The 18,586-nt window shown below is 32.5% G+C and overlaps 1 protein-coding gene across 2 annotated transcripts in view; it reads right to left on the minus strand.

Moving 5' to 3' along the window:
* Positions 1-18,586, minus strand: part of LOC130442419 (uncharacterized) — a 121,369-nt gene that overhangs the window by 38,807 nt on the left and 63,976 nt on the right. For both annotated transcript variants that reach the window (XM_056776512.1, XM_056776513.1), the window contains exon 2: positions 14,766-14,909. In XM_056776512.1, the coding sequence (XP_056632490.1) occupies positions 14,766-14,909 (144 nt within the window). The remainder of the gene's footprint in view (positions 1-14,765; positions 14,910-18,586) is intronic.

Here is an 18,586-nt window from a genome sequence, read left to right on the forward strand (position 1 = left end):
TTCAACATGTCGTAACTATAATTTTTATTTGCTAATATTATCCAAAATGATGTGATTAAGGTCTCATATATCTGTATTTAATGATAATTTAATGGTAATCGGAATTCTAATGATAAGGGCGGAAAATACAGTGATTAGTATTTATATGATGTGAAAAATGTGATAAAATACACAAAAACTCACTAAATATGGTGTAAATTGAGAATCGATAATAGAAACTCGGTATATCAACATAATATGAAAATAATCATTTGTGTTATAATTTCCTGTATAACATAAGTGTATTATATTAAAAATTTAGTTTGTCATCAATGTTATGCTTTACGTTTATAAAATCTAAACTCTGTTTTAAAAGCGATAAGTGATGAATTATTTTAACATTGGATGGTCCAGGTAACATTTTCTATACTGCTTCTTTTTTCATGAATATGTTTAGAAATCTTCCAAATTCTTTATCGCTCACTGCAGCAACAGCATTGTTATTTGTTCCTGGAGAAGATAAGGATCTTTTTGTGTGAGATATGATTTATTATAGGTTGTGGATGTTCTACTTGTATGTTCGTTTGTAAACTGTCTATCGCATGATCAATAATTGGTTTTATTTATGAATGGGTCATGAGGGGAACAAAGGGATTGGTCTAAGTATGTTACTATAAGGCCACCATACTCAAAGTGTGTTCCGCGGAACCCTAGGGTTCCGCGAAACCCCTGTAGGGGTTCCGCAAGAATTTAGAACTCAGTCGCCACCCAGCACAGTAAAGTAATTTCATTCTAACTTGAAACAGTGCATTTTACGAGGAGAGTTTAACATCACGCCGCTCTTCAATAAAACTTTATGGCAAACCTATTGCAAGTTCTTTACTTACACCTATCCCTGTACAAAATACGAGAGTCAGAAGATTAAAAAAATATATCTCTACAGTAGCCCAAATATTTATTCAGGACGGCACGCGCCTATATAAAAAGAATAGACTTAATATTTAAGTTTAAGGTGATTTATTTATGCTTTATGTCTCACCGATGAGATCCGCAAGCCGCTTTAGCCTTTGTCTTGATGAAAACCGACCACCGATATCTACTTGTGAGTGCGCAGTCACTTTGATAAAAGCCGCCGCTGAGATTAGATGCTATAGTCGGCTTTTTAGTTATCAAAGGCGCCGATTCGAGTATTTTTAAGAATGTTCGAGATCGAGGCTAGGACTATAAAAGCGACGACCGCGCTTCGATACTCGAGTCAGTCGACGATTAGCGTTCGGAACGATAAGTACCTATTTGCTAGAACCGAAGTTTTTTTTGTTCTACTGCTGTATTCTGATTGTATCAGTTTTGTACATATCTTCTTTGGACTAAACTCTTCTACTCAGTAACGATCGTGCGTTAATTTGACCCCACCACCCTGGCAAGTAATTATTAATAAAGAAGAATGGAACGTTGGCTTAAAGGCGTTAAACGTGTTGCAACAACATCTTCTAACGAAGCCGAATGTTCAAAAGCAGTACGCGCGGAGTGTACAGCAATTATCGATGATAATGATGCAACGACGTCAAGTTCCACGGTTTCAAAGGCGAAAAAAAAGGAAGTATGATGAATCATATATCAGTGTACACCCCGAGTCTAAAGACAAGAATAGAGAATTTTTTGTACGTAAAAAAGAACAGTTATTGGAAAGTCAAAAAACTATGATGCAAGTAACCCATACTATCAATGAAAAGGTCACAAAGGCATCATATTTAGTTAGCTATCGCATTGCACAAGAAGGTGAAGCGCACACTATCGCTGAGATTTTAATAAAACCATGTGTGTTAGACATAACAAGATGTATGCTCGATGAAAAATCTGCAAAGCATCTTTCTACTGTGCCACTATCAAACGATACTGTTTCACGTAGAATTCATGATCTGGCAAGCTACGTCAAACAAGAGCTAGTTACACGTCTACAAAAAACACGATTCGTCTTGCAAATGGATGAGTCTACTGATGTCGCTGGTCTGGCTATCTTGCTGGTTATCGTGAGATATCCATATGAAAGTTCTTTTGAAGAAGACATGCTTATGTGTTCACCGTTGCCCACAAACACTACCGGAGAAGAAATTTTTACTAAAATAAATATATTTTTTGAAGAAAATAATCTCAGTTGGAACGATTGCATTGACATTTGTATAGATGGGGCCAAGGCGATGACGGGTAAAACAGCAGGAGTCGTGTCACGAATACAAAAAAAGCATCTAATTGTGGTTCCAGTCATTGTCTCCTGCATAGACAAACACTAGCAATGAAGCAAATGCCGTCAAACCTAAAATTAGTAATGGATGAAGCGGTAAAAATTATAAATTTTATCAAATCACGACCACTACAATCCCGATTGTAGCAAACATAAAACACTGCTGCTCCATACAGAAGTGCAATGGCTGTCTCGGGGTAAACCTTTAACAAGGCTATATGAACTTAAAGCCGAGTTACAAATGTTTCTTTCAGATACTTCTTTTAATTTGAAAGACCGTTTGTATGATAAAACTTGGTTGTTCCGACTGTCTTTCATGGCGGATATCTTTCAAAAACTGAACGAATTAAATTTATCATTGCAAGGTAAACAGACAACAGGTCTGTAACAAAATAACTGCCTTTAAAAGAAAATTAGATTTTTGGATTATTTGCGTTAGTAAGAGAGAAATAGAAAGCTTTACGTTACTCAGTGAGTTTGTTATCGATAACGACTCAGAAATGTTTCAAGATGATGTATTTGAAGAATTGGTCCAATATCTCACTTCAATGCGCGCATCTTTTGAGAAGTATTTTCCCGAAGAATAGAATACAAAATTGAAACTGAATTCATGGATTCATAATCCTTTTTTACCCACCTTGCAAAAGCCCGAAAGTATGTCAAATGAGATATATGAATCTCTTTTAGAAATGTCATCAGACACAAGTATGGAGTCATTGTTCAAAATGACATCTTTCAACGAATATTGGTGCAGAATCCGCGATGAATACCCAATGCTTGCCAAAATGGCTCTGAATATTCTTCTTCCATTTCCAACAACATATTTGTGCGAAACAGGATTCTCAACCTATGCAGTCACGAAAACAAAATACCGGAATAGACTGGACGCCGAACCTGATATGAGACTTCAACTGTCTTCTATTAAACCTGATATCAACCAATTAATGAAAAATAAAAAACAGTTTCATACCTCCCATTAGTTATTTTTTTTTAATATCTTCTATTTCTATTATTATACTTGTTATGTAAGTAAGTAATAAGTATATGTTATATTCTACGTTTATTATGCTTATTAATAAAGTATATACTTTTAGAGACTATTGTTTTATTGTAGGGTTCCGTCTAGTATTTTGATTTCCAAAAGGGTTCCTTCACTAAAAAAGTTTGAGAACCGCTGCTGTAAGGAAACATAGAAGCTTTTGACACATATGCCTATATTCCTTGACTATTAGTTATCGCAATCCACACAGCAACGATCAATGGATAACATCAATATGCTACAAACTCATCTCTTAGTAAATAGTAAACAGTTCAGTGTACTTAGTGTAAAGGTATAAATAAATTAGTAGGTAAGTAAGAAACAGTGTGTTACCATTCATCTCACTGTATTAGAAATCATTTAAATGAATTGGAAGAAAAACATTACATTGGTGTCTGATCTGGGGTAGTTTAAATAAAATAGAAAAAACATTACAAATATAAGAGGATGGTCCCAGGAGTACCTGGTCAGAAAACACAAAAATTTTGGAAAAAAATATATTTTTTTCCATCGTAATCTCCTTTTCAGCTCCATACACTTCCCTCAGTGATGTTCAATAAGTTCGATACTCTTTTTATAACAAGCTCCTCAAAATAGCCATTAACTGCCGACATCACCTCTTCATTTTTGGAAAATCTATGACCACCGAGCCAGGGCTAAATCTGGTGACCTATTTTAAGATAGTCAATGAAATTATCTCACGCGCATCCCAAAAAACCGACGCTATGACTTTGTTTGCCGATGGAACGATATTTGCATTCTTTGGAGCAGGTTCTATCTTTGCAGTCATTTGTTTTGATAGTTCTTTTGTTTCGGGTGTGAAGCTTTCTCATGTCTAAATTTTCAGTTAGTATGCAATGTACCGTACTTTTTGAAATGCCTACTATGTCTGCTAACTCGCGCATTTTCAGTCGACGATCATCCAGTATCGCTTTGTGGATTTTGTTCAACATTTCTGGAGTCACCTTATTTGGTCGACCACTACGATGCTGGTCTTCGCAAGTCCTACGGCTTCGTTTAACCTTTACTACCCAATAATTTATGTCAATAATGAAGGAACAGTCTCGCTCGTAGTAGAAACTAGTTCAGCTTTTATATTGGTTGGGCTAATACCCTTCAAATAAAAGTGTTGTATCACATAACAATGATCAATTTTCTCCATGTTTAGAAATTCACTGATTCACTATTAATGGCTGCTAAACAAATACGTCTTCAATCTTGAAACATATGCTGTATACATTGTGTACTTTCTAATACAGTAGTATTTTTCAACCAACTACCACTATCTCTAGGTCAGGCTAGGTACTTCTTGGAACATCCTTATAATGCAGGATTTTCACTGAATGGAAAAGAATTAAATCCCATAAAAGGTAATGACCCGCTTATGCGGATGTTAGATGCAACCCATTAGGACCATAAATTCTGTCTGGCTCTTAGTCTACTATGATATTACCTCCAAAAATTATCACACTATGGAATTGTGTCTCAGAAATCAACTAAAAAAATTGTTTGGGGTATTTTTCACACTATAACTACATATATTAATACTAAACTGACAAACCTCTCAACTTATTTTTTTTTTCACTATTTAAATGTACTTTTATATTGCTACACTAAAAAATACAACAAATCAAATAGGAAACCATGTGCAAGCTTTCTTAAACTGTTTTAATTTGGATAATATTTTAAATTTTTTCTCATATATTTTTTTAATCTAAAGCTTATGGTGAAAATATTGAACACAAATTCCATTAAGAATTTACCATATATTAGCTGAAGAAACGTTAGCAGAAAATATGAAGATTCTAAATCTAAAATATTGGAATAAGAAAATTCACTCTTATCGAGATACCGAGTTTTTTATTACAAATAAAATAAAATGATTTTAGACCATTATTTAAATACTTTCCAATAACTTTTGCTACAACTTGACAAACAGTTAATATACTGCTGCCGTGATAACCATATTATCAATAGCTTAATTTTTGATTCTTCGTTACTTTGTACGTAAATTTTATCCTCTTGTCCAATTGCTAGATTTGGTGTGTTTGGTAACCAAATTTATAGCTCAATTAATTTTTTTCTCAAAGTTTCCAAAACTGAAAATATGTGGCTTTCAAACAGTTGGTACATTATTCTAACATCGAGAAGTCTTTCACATCAGCTTAGATATAGGGAATATTGTCCACTTTCTACTTTGAATATTACTTTACAAAGACACTATATATGAATGTGTATCCTATAGCTGATAGAAAAGACTATGATGTATAAAAGTATCAAGTACACAGAATAAACCATATAGACCTCAAAAAATATTACTGGCGATTTTATATAATTCAAGTTCAAATTATAATATAAACGTAAGCGTTTTTGACAATCACGTGGAATTTCAAAACTTCTAAGTGTGGCCCAGTTTTCCAAAATATGAGAAAACAACTCTGCGTCATGATCGATATTTTTATGTTATTGTTTTGGAAAACAAAGAGATAAGCTTTGTTTCCAAATATGGGTTATAGTGTACTTTCCAAATAAAGTTTTTGACTTAATGTATGTTCTTCAAAGTTATTTAAAAAGTATCTAATTAGTTTTCTGTTTTATTAGATGGTAATGTATTCTATGCCAGAAGGTATTTTTTTGCAGAATTTATCAAAGAAAATATGAAAAAAAAACAAATCACTAAACACATATATGATCGTCAACTCAGTTAAGACTTTTTTTGGAAAGTGATCCCTGACGCAAGTTAACAATGGCGGTGTGTGACGGCAGCACTTACGTAGTCTATTATCAATAAACTCCCCGTATAATGTGATTAATATTATAAAAATAATTTGAGAACACTAGCTTCAGTATGTTCTTTCTATGTGTGAACTCATCAAAATAAATATAATCTTTCCATTTTCAAAGTTGATTCGTGATAAATATTGATGAATAAAAATCTTGTCGTACTTAATTTGAATAAACATTCCAGCAAACAGCGGAAAATATAAATTTCGAAGCGCAAAGTGAAATTTCGCGTTCAATTTGAACTCTATCTTGAACTCCCAAGGGCATATTTCCACTTCGAGCTTTGTAGAATCTTTTATAATAGATACTAGGTACGAAGATTGTTATTTTTCAATGCAGCTCCAAGGATTAATTCTGTACCGAACTAGTTTTTTTTGCCAAATCAGAGATAGTTGACTCTTTTTGTTATTAGCATTGGATATAAGTTAAAATTATAGTGAATAGATACAAAGATAATTTCAAGAAATTTGTTGATATTCTTTGTTCACTGCTTAAACCTACAATATTTTCACCGTAATCAATTAGAATGCACTAGTAGCAAAGATGACGACTAGAGAAAAGAATAGAGAACAGACAGTTTCTTGGGTTCTACCTTTGTAAATAAGAATAATTTTTCTTAGCTATACAATGTATGCGGCATTTTGATCTTAGTGTGGATCATTCATTTGATGATAACCTACGTGGATATTACAGTCAGTTGGTAAACGTGGGAGTATGCGAGAACTACAAGTTAGTGAAGATATCGTTGAGAGTGTGCGAATGTTGCTTATGCGTAACTCAAAAAATTCAATATACTATTCGTAAATTAGCATGGTGACTATTTGGAGAGTTTTATGAAGGTACTCTTAGCTACGTCCTTTTGCAGTTTCAACAGAATCCAAAGCTAACAGATAATGGTTCACATTCCAACTTCGCTAACGCTCTATGACAATGAGAATCGCGTCATTTTTAGTACGAATAGACCTTTAATCTCAGTGCATATGTGAACAGTCATTGTTAGCATCGGGGACTAAGAAAATCCTTACTAGACGGTACAATGAGAATCCCCTTAATTGCATGTGGTCCTTCGTAGTAAGTAAATGATTTAAGTTCAATTTGAGAATGGTTTCTTAGATGTTGCGTTATTACGGTAGTCCATGATTCTTAAACGGTGCACGTGATAAATAGTTCAATTTAATTTTGACAGTTCAGTTGAGTATAATAATGTTGTATTAATATAGTTAAAACTAAGTGAATCCCGAGAAATTTATGGAAGAAGGAAAGAGTAAATTTCACCGAGAAGATTGATGTTTATTTTTTTGTTAATATAATTGTTAAGTTTAGAGATTTAGGCCATTTCTAGAAAGGTTCTTTTTGTGTTGTGTTTTTCAGTTGTTAATATAATTAAAATCCATCTGATGATCAGTTGTGCAAAAGGAGAAGTTATCTTTTTTTTTTTGGAAAAATAGAGTGTTTTATTAGGAATCTTGTATTTATTATTATAATTTAGAAACTTGTTGAGCCTAGAACTAATCTCTCTTATAAATGGCGAAGAAATATAAATTGTATGAGTGGAGTTGTGGTTAACAGGATTTTGTTCATGTATGATGGTGATGGGTCAAACAACAGAGTGAAAAAGTTAGTATAAGATTCATCTAAGAAAAGATTCAGAAGGATATTTAAGTTTTTATTGTGAAAAATGGGATTGGAAATTTTCAATACTCTATTTTTCATTTGTTTTACCAAATTCACTTCCAAGCATGATTATGCTATGAATTGTAATTCAGGTATGTTTGTGAGCTACACAGTTTTCTTTACCAGTCTATCATGATGGAGTTATCAAATGTGCGAATGAATCTCTTGTCTAGAAATGGTACGCAATTGTCGATGTCTAATATATATATATATATATATATATATATATATATATATATATATATATATATATATATATATATATATATATTTATTTATTTATTTAAAATAAAAGCAGTGAGACTATCTTATTGTAGCAAATTTATATTATAGAAATGTTATATGAGTAGACGAATTTTTTTCAAAACGTCGTTTCTTTTTGATACTGCAATATTTTCAAATGAACATCCAGAAAATGATATGGTTGGATGTTTATTTTTTTAAAGATGTCGTGACGACCATTCATGAAATAAACTAACGAGCAATGGGATTACTTTCCCAGTTAAATTGAAATATCCTGTTTTTATGACATGAGTACATTCAAATGTAACTTTTATAATCACCACTTTGGGTAAAAGTTTCATATACTCGTGAGGCATTTAACTTTTGAAAATGAGTCCTATATACATTCAAATATTATCTCTTAATTTAAAAAATGAACAAAAGAATTGATTATAATTCCTTATATCTTATATAACATATGAATATCCAAGTTTCTTGATAAAATACATTTCCAAAATAAAATTTATTAAAAATATCATGATTATTTCAAAATATATACGAGTATTTCTAAGACTCCAATTGAGATTAGATTTGCAACTGTTTCAACACAATTTAACTTATCTTTCAAATCGCCAACACTTCGTATATCTTGAATACATTCAACAAGTAGTAGTCAATCTATTGGGACTCGCCTGAGACTTTTTAATTTTCCGAATTTTAACTCAAAGGTCCTATCAATAGACATCAGTTAAATGGCTACTGGCAAGTTGAATTACCTGGTCATTTTGTATATTTTTTCCAGCCATTGATAGCAGACCTTTGAGAGGTGTATGTTTATTTTTTTTGTGTAAAACAATTACTCGAACAAAGGCAAGCATGGTGAATACTTTAGAAATTCGTTAATTTCAATAGTAGGAAGGTATTGAAATTTCTAGATACCACTCTATACTCAAAACATGGAAGACACCCATCAAGTGGTATTGGCCTATGAAAGATTACAAATGCAAGAGATTCTGGAAGCTTTCAATATCTCATGTGACGTAGTGTTCCAACTTTAAATGAATAATTCAGTAGCTTTCCGTGTTTGTTTACGGTAGACTACAAACGTAATCATGTAAGAACTTTGCAAGAGTGTTTGGCATTACTCAGTCGCAATATAGCTGAGTTTTCAGGACGTTAGTTAACCGTGTACGAATTTTGATTCACAAAGAGTAAACACCAGTCAAAACAATGACAAATTAGAACGAGATGAAATTATTCTTGGGGTACATGAGGTATAATTCACATTAATAACCATTAAAGAAATGAAATAATGACGAATATTGTTAATGCTTATTTGCTTACTTCAACGAGGATTTGTCCAAGATAAAAAACCTTTTGCGCCTGGAAATGCAAAGATGCGCAATTTCCAGTTTCTATCAAACGCCTTATTTTCCAGGAATAGGTTAGACTAGAAACTATAAACATTTACAAACACTTCTTTGGATGACCTCGATAAAGGATAGTAAAAGTGAAGAAAAGTTGCACTAAGTATATGAAGCACTACTTAAGAAGTCATGGACCAGTAATTATCTCCATACGACTGGCTAAATGGGTCTCATTTCCAATAATGTTTGATCTTTTTATAAAGTACGGATTTTAAAGAGAACTTTTTATTTTCCAATAGCACAATAAAAATATATACGGCAACAATTTATGTAGATTCCCTTCGTTTCTTTTTATCAGTATTTACAATTTCTTATATATCTACACAAGTATTTTTGATTTTCCATGTTACCTCCCATAGTTTCAATACCGCCTAGAAGTTTAATTCCTTCCATTGCCATGAATATTTACTAAACTCGCCATTCATCAAAGATTAGGTATATTAGTTCGTTCATTAGTTCGTGTACGGATGTGACCTAAATTAAAATTAAGACGTGTTCATTTTGCCGGCTTAATAACACCTCCGCAAGTCCGCTACTCTTGGGTAGTGTAATCATCAACTAATTTCCTGGTACTTCCGGTTAATAATCAATGAACCGGTAATGCGAGTCCAAGTTAATGTGCTACAGAAAGGTATACGTTATTTTGGACATGTCAACGATGTTCAGTAATTAGAGTGGAAGAAATTAGCTATTGTGTTAGAAACTTCGATACTTTAGCTTGATTAATATTTGTGTTCTTCTGATGAAACAATTCAAACAAGGCCTATCTAATAAAAGTGAATGCCAGTGCAAGCAATTAGAACAATTAGAACTTGAATCCAATCCTAACTTAATCAAGCTGCTAAATGAGGTTTTGTCGTTTAGCATGACTAGCGGCCAAGCGACAAGATGTCATCTTGTACAGGGAGAGGGAGAAAGACAACATTATATTTATTTTAATAAAAAGAAGTCTAACAACAAATATTTGTTACAACCGGAGATAAAAACTTAACTTCTCACATGATTCGTAAATCTTGTGTTAACAATTGGAAGATACATAAATTAACATTTGTTAACAAAACAAAACAAAATAGTAAATTGTCATTGATAAAAATACAGTGAATAATCATTTGATGCAAAAATATTTGAATAATAGTCTATCATATAATAGACTATTATGACGCTGATTGCTTGTAACTGTGGATTGAGTCCGTTATGCAAGGGGTGGAAGATTATCATTGTAATAGATCATGTCATAGCTGCCAAAGCCAATGTAAACTTTGAATAGTAGAGAAGTCAAAATGTAGCAATGCAACAATTATATGAGAAAACTAGCTGAACCGACAGACTTCGTACTTCTGCAATCGATAATAAAAGACCTGAAGTTTTGTATAAAATAAAATTGAAACAAAAAAATTCTTTTTTATTAAAACAAATAAAAAAATGCTCGGTATGAATGAAGTTTTATTAATGTTTTCGATTAATTATACATGATGTTGCTTACTTACAATACAACGTTTTCCTGAAAAGCTATTTATAAGGTTTCAATTTGATATTGACAAACACAAACAGTTACGATAGAGTTTGTTAATCAATTTAAAGCCTTCTGAGAAACTATATTTTTTGTGTGTGCGAAACAGGGAAATTCCAAGTTGATTCCGTAAACTTTGAACGACTGGCCTTGAGATTTATGGTCATCGCAATGGTCAGAGAGACAGACAGATGGCAATTGTGAACGTTTAAAATCAAATGGTAAATCCGATGGAATAATCGGTATACGCCGGATTAAGACATCCTCTGTAGCGGTAATCGTCACTCACAAAGATAGAAGTATGCATTCTTTGCATGAGGTATCGATCTAAATAATTTGAGTAAAATTTATAGCACTATTTTGTAAATTCTTATAAATTTAATTGATTACTGCTATATATTTGAGATATGGAAACCAAAGAAAACATTAATTTTTCTTATTGGAAAAAAGTTCTAAGTTGATTTTATCCTTATTTTGATATTCATGATGAAGGTGATCTATAAATCAATATAAATAAGCAAATTGTCAGTATCAATATCATATTTTGATAAAGACTTGAAAAAAAGTCGAAACGTCAAAATTTATCGTTCTTTTAAAAACTATCAAAAAAACTAATTTTAAAACAGAAGGAACCTAAAATCAAGAACATTTAGATGCATATATATATATATATATATATATATATATATATATATATATATATATATATATATATTCTTGGGTTCATAAGTTGTTTGGATAAAATAATAAAACTTCGATGAAATATCACTTTTACGAGCATTTTCAAAAGAATAATTAATATATGATGATTAAAATATTCGTAGAATAGATAAAAACATATTAATATTATACCAGGTAGATTTCTTTGATTAATAATTTTAGATTATTCTTGTCTTGAGCTAAGATTTTGTTTTTTTAAAATCAAATTCATGATGCTCATTTTTTTTATGTTTATGTAGAGCAGTTGATGTACTTTGGTGTATTTGTGACCATTTATTCTGTTCTCTAAATTTTGTGTAGTCATTCCTATATAATTCTTAGGACAATTCAGACATGATATGGAATATATAATATTTGATGAAATGTGATATTTTATCGAAATTTTATTATTTTATCCAAACAACCTACGAACCCAAGAAATTAGATAGAGGAAAAAAAATTACACAAAAATGGTTGAACATGTCGAATAGCTTATTTCGTTCCGCATCATAAAAATTTTTTTGAAATAGTTTTTTCACCTTATATCAGACGATAGTAAACTTGATTTACACAATAAAGAGTTTCCAATCATCTGCGTAGTTTTACGAATCATTTCACATTTAGTTCGTTTCATTAAGTCTAAATTGTCTGGTCGGTTAACGTATACACGACATTTTAAATGTCTCCAGAAAGGAATCAAGGGGGATAAGAACAGGTAACTTAGGTAGTCACTCCATTGATTCTCTTTTTTCCAACTGATTATTTAGAAACCCTCGAACGTAGAGACCATAATGTAGTAGTGCGCCGTGTTGTTGAAACTAAATACTGGGATCAAAGTTTTACCTATTATTTGGATACGGAACTGCCACAATTAGGCCAGAAAGCACATCCATACAAAGATGTTCCAAATATCGCTCATCTGTTAAATTCCTACGAAAGATATAAGAACCTATAAATCTTGCCCTGCTGATTCCTAGCTAAGCATTAAGATTTCAGGAGCACTGTATATTTGATCCAGTGAGTGTTTTCCCTTATCTAATAGAGACAATTGGGTCGATTTACTATTAAGAAAATTTTGATTTTCATTAAAATCTATTATGAGGGTTCTACCAAATTCTAAACGTCTGTACGGATCATCTCCTGAACAAGTTAAACTTTGTAGTGGTGCAGTTTTCCTTCCCATAAAAACTTTACTATAAACGACTGACTAACATTTTGTTTTAGTTGCTTGAGGGTTGTACTCTAATGACTTTCTTACTAGGTACATTTGGGTAAGTTCAAATTCTGTTTTTTTCCAAACTCAAAACCTAGGTTGATTTTGTTTCCTTTCATGTGACATGTTTTTGTAATAGTTTCAGAAATGACTATAATAAATCTTTAGATTTATATACAGCGTAACTGATTTCTGTAGATAATTTCATTTACAAATATTCTGATTATTCGAATGACAGCATAATATACAAAAAAAAAATTACAGAAGCACGTATTACTATAATTTACTAATTTCCTTCAAAGTCTATAAAAAACGAATTTCACCTGCTGTAAATTTCGGTTAAGCGAAGTCAAATAAAATGAAGGTATAAGCGCACACTTTCATACATTTTTTATGTATGGCCGCATTGAGATCCCTTATTAATTAAAAAAAACTATGGAATTGTGTATTCGAAATATCATCATTTTTTCAAGTTATCTGACACAAAATGGAGCCGGGGAATGAAGTAAAACCGGAATCTAACTAGGTCATAACTCATTACGTTTTGAAACGAATACTACGGTAAATGGCAAACCTGCAAATTAACTAACACAATATTCTCGGTTGGTTTTACCTCTCAAATTTACTGCTAGTTTCGTCCTTTAATCGATTGAGTTTTATACCAGAAGAGTGTAATGAATCGAACTAAAGCGATAGAACAATATAGGCTATTAAATAGACATGCAGTGTAATAATTTGCAGATACAAATGTTAATAAACTATGGTAATTATTATTTAACATATTCAAATGTCCTGCATAGCTTCTCTGATATCAATAGTCAATAGTCTAAACGAATTGTTTATAATTCTCTGGAAACTTCAACAGTTATTTACACTAGCGGACAAAAGTTTATAAGCACCCCATAATCCATTGAATAAATCTGATTATAATACAAATTTCTCTTTTATATTGTCAGGCGAAGGTTGAACCAAAAAATAAAAGCGTGCGTTATTTGTTAACTTAACATACGAGCGCCTGTTTATATTTTATCAGTGAGTGCGACAAGTTAGAACTTGCAAGTACGGGCTGAGCTGATTTGTTTATTGTTCTTTAATTGTGAATTATATCTTCGGTGTTTATGTTTGTAGTTTAGTCCCAGCTAACCCTGTTCGTGTACGAATTGTTTCCGTTATCACAAATTCAGATTTGAAATTTCACCGTTGCCGCCGAATTAAAAATACCTCGATATGATATTTAAAATAACGGTCGAAAGACTACCAACCAAAAAATTCAGTATTAGGAAGCTTAATAGTTCGTGTATTGTGTATGTAGATGAAAAGAACTTGTGAAGATGCTAGTCACACATGTAGAAGATAGAAAATCATTCTATATTGCAATGTTACCAGAAAGCAAAACTGAATAACGAGCTGTAACCATTTATCTTGAAGACGGAATTCAAGTCAAAGTCAATATCTGTAATAATGGAAAATATTTGAGTTTGGATAAATCTTGGAAAGTTAACTGGTTATTATTGTTTACGTCGAACATGTCAACACTGACAACAGAAGCTGAAGCATGTATGACTACCTTGAAGCTCTATGGTAGATCGAAAAGTACCACAGTTGCTGAAGAATATCTTCAAAAATGAGGGTTCAATGATATTGATAGGAGTATCATCTGGATCTTGCATTTCCTCAAAGAAATTAAAGACCCAGACATTGAATACATCCTTTCCTGCAGGAAATTTAATTATCAACAGAGCTTTCCAAAGTTATAAATTCTACTTGAGTACAATCAAATGATATATGAACGTAAATTTTTATTTCTTTATATTTTCAATGGAGAATGAATCAATTGAACTGTTTATTGCGTCTTAATGCCCACGCCGGCAATGTGTACTTTTTGTAGATGGTATCTAAGGTATAAAACCACAATAACATACTAGTATGATAATATTTAATTTAGAGAATTTTGAATTAAAAACTATGAGACTTACGTGTTCCACATTTATCGATGTGATTGGTTACTGGCAAATCTGGTTTACAAAGACATTTAAAGGTAATGTCATCACATATGGCTCCTTCGAAAGCACACTCTTTAGTGTCCCTACATTTGTCTCCAAATTTTTTATTATTATCCTCTGAAACAAGAAAATAATTATCACACAACTGCTACATGTTTCAAAGCTTGTATTTAAAATTAAACTTATTTGATATTGTTAGTATCAACATAAAACAGAAATGCTACTACAAAAAAATTATACAAGTTTTGAGAAATGGTAAAAATGATGTTCATATGTTAAATCTGACATTTCCATTATAAATTTTGACATTTTTAATGGTGAACATGTGGTCGAACGAGTGCTATTTGAGTTTTGATTTTGATACATTTTCGTGCGATGATTTTCTATGACGTGACTTGGTTTAAACCAACAGCACTGCGCCGATCAACCCACTTCGACTTTTGGTGATGAAGGATTATTTCGAGCCACCTTGTTGCGGGGGTTTTCCGAATTCAATCATAGTCGCACTTCGCTAAGGGATGAATTTTGTGAAGGTCGTCCAAAATCGGCTCTTGTGCCAGAAAACATCTATACTGTGCGTAAACTGATATTGGCATGAACATCTAGTAGTCAAAAAGATTTTTTTGCGTTAGATCCGGCATATTTTGATAATCGCTAAAAAAGCTCGAGTCAATTGGTGTTGAAAAAATTCAATCTCAGTGCTTCAAAAGAGGTCTATAAGATCGTGATAGTCGACGAATTATTGATCTATGCATGTGAGTCCTAAACACAAAAACAAATCCAACAAAAAATGTTCGCGCACTAAGCATTTTGAAGCAAAAAGTTGCTTATTTTTCCAGAATAACAGTACATGTCGCTACCGTTCCATTATAACAACTTAGAATGGTTAATTTTGATTGATACACCAGCATTTGTTTACGAGAAGTGGAGAACCAATCATTCTCCACCACGAGATTGCGAGGTCTCGTACATCAGTTCAAGCAAAAACGTTTTTGAACAGTAAAGCCATCGAAATACTGAATCATCCGTCGCACGGTCCTTGTTTGGCAGCCAATTCCACAGCTCAAAAGTAAAATGGAAAGACCATGTTTTCCTACACATGAAGAAGCGATTGATGCACTCAAATCCCTTTTTTTTGGAGGTATCTTAATCCGAATGCAAAAATGCTTCGACAATTGGTTGAAACGCTTGCAAAAGTTTTTGATTCCAATGGAGAATATTTTGAAAAACAATGAAGCCATATTCCATTATAAATATTTGTTTTTATTTGTCTCCAATCATAAGCAACAACCCTCGTAGTAGTTCCGTTTACACTTACCAGCGTGGCACTGGTAATTAAGTTACTTTTTATCCAACATTTGATAACACAAAAACAAACTTGTTCTGATTTCTTATGGAAATATTAACATTTGGAGAAGTTTTTATATACGAGTATCCTGAAAACTGTGTAGAATAAGGGTAGTAATATACCACTATGAACATATCATTTTCCTGTCCTTGGTGAAGTGCTTCAGAGAGTTGCAACGGAATTTGAGTTCAATGCCTTATATCTTGTTATTGAGATTTCTAAATATAATGTGGTATCTCTAAGGCGCAATTGATATCTGAACATCACTATTAAAAATATATTTTTTGGTGATTTCTATTGTCCAACATATCTACTTTTGATAATGATATTAATTTTTTACTCGATCCAAAAACGTTATACATGGGCCAATTAAATGCAATGCTAGATTTCGGTGCCAAAACTGAGAGACAAAAGAAAATTCTCAAATAATAGCTGCTTATAAATTTTAGAAATTCGTTTGACGAGACCAAAATTTAAACAAGTCAACTTCCTGCTGTAGATGACATTCTCCGCGTAGACTCTCGGGTGCTTTAAAATCTTGCTAAAAAATGCAGTCTTTGCATCTGAGTCTGAGTATCAATAAAAACTCGCAGAAATGCAAAATTATGAGTTAGTTGAAACAATATTAAAAGAGCGATAACATGGCTCTGTGAGGAAACAGATATTAAATACCCAAATGAAACTATTATTATGTTATCGTTCTATCTTCATATTAATTTGTATGTTGATCTAGTGAATGATTGACTAGTAGAAAAAGACATCGTCTGGCTATAACAAAACGGAGAGATTTGAGACAAAATTGGAATCTAGCATGACCCATCGTAAAGCAAGCATCAAGTGCAAAGATCTCACTAAATTCAAAATATTAAATTTGAATTTCAGTTTTTCATTATATATTTTGAAAATTAACTTACTGTGTTTCGTTGACAATTTCCTAGTTATTTCTTCCTTAAACATATCATCTAAGTTTCTCAATTGGACATTTCAATTTTTTAATATTGAAAATTGTGTATATGTTACATAGAGGAGCATAAAAATTTTAGGAGAGCTTGGGCTGGGCTTAACATAAAAAAAAGGCTGGAAAACACTGCCGTTAACACTTCACGGTCTCGAGGAAATCCGATTTGTATTCATGAACAACTTGTCACACAGCATCAAACTAAATAATTCACGAAGTTAATCAACGGAATATACTAGATAGGATTGAGAGCTACGTCATGTCTAGAATATAATACCTTGATAAATAAATATTCATTAGTGTAATCTTTAAGCAATAAAGCACAAAAGTGTGTGTTTATTTAACAGTAACTCAGACATTACTTTCAAAGCTTCAAGTGAGAAGAAGCATCAACTATCAAGATTTTATTACTGATTACCTCAAAAACCACCCTTGCTCCAAAACGCCATAGAATGAACGAGGTTGAAGTCCTCTAGTCAGATACTAAATGGTGAATTTTGTCCAGAGACTGGCCTCGAGTCAGCAACTGCATAAGGAACAAGATGCTTTATGCAACTGCTGTAGAATGGTTGGAGGAACATGGCGCCTGACATTCAAAATGATAAACTGTGCGGACAAATCCGTTGTGAAAACTATCATAAGATGGAGCTTCTATGGTAGTTCTACAGGTTATCTTTAATTGCCCCCTTTTACAAGGCCTTCATAGAAAGTAAAGTAATGAAGGGACAATAAAATAATACAAGGAACTGAACATGTGGCACGGCGCCCTAACTACGCATCTAAACGTTTTAAAGGACTACCAGATGCCTATTAACATGCTCATCAATACTATGTCTTCTAAATTATGCAAGATCGAAAACTATCGAGGCAACCCGATGCCTGAAATTTGGCGTCAAATCGGTAAGTTGCGACGAAAGCGTTTATAGGTTTTCCAAAAAAACCATGATCTTAAAAAAGTGAAAAACAAGAGAAAATCTAGAACACGGAAGGAGATTCCAGGTCTGAAACAATCGACGAAACCCTACTAACTGGAGAATCTCCCAAGAGCTCTTATAATTTATCTAACGAGCCGAAGAAAACATTCGAACACCTCCTCTCTGAGTGTTGGGTTGTCCATCGACAGAGTCTACAATGCTTACAGTGCTACATTCACCATTCTTACAAGCAGAATAGGTAAGCCGCATAGCCCCCAGAGAGATAGCTCACTGATAAACAGTCCACGCGATTGAATTTATGTTTATGAACTTAAGTGGGCAATATGGCATATCACTGACTTGGTAGCCATGCAGTTTTTATCAAATAACCAAACAACTTTAAACTGATACTGATGCTAAGGTATCTAAATATAAGCAAAATAATGATAATCTCGCCTATAAATGTATAATTGATCTGAGCTAAAGGATACACAACCAAAATGATCTTGGTAGCCAAAGTATAGAAGACAAAAGTATCGTTTTTAATCATTTTAGGCTATAATAGCTGTATATA

The sequence above is a fragment of the Diorhabda sublineata genome, chromosome 4 (assembly GCF_026230105.1).
Source record: "Diorhabda sublineata isolate icDioSubl1.1 chromosome 4, icDioSubl1.1, whole genome shotgun sequence".
Classification (NCBI taxonomy): Eukaryota; Metazoa; Arthropoda; class Insecta; order Coleoptera; family Chrysomelidae; genus Diorhabda; species Diorhabda sublineata.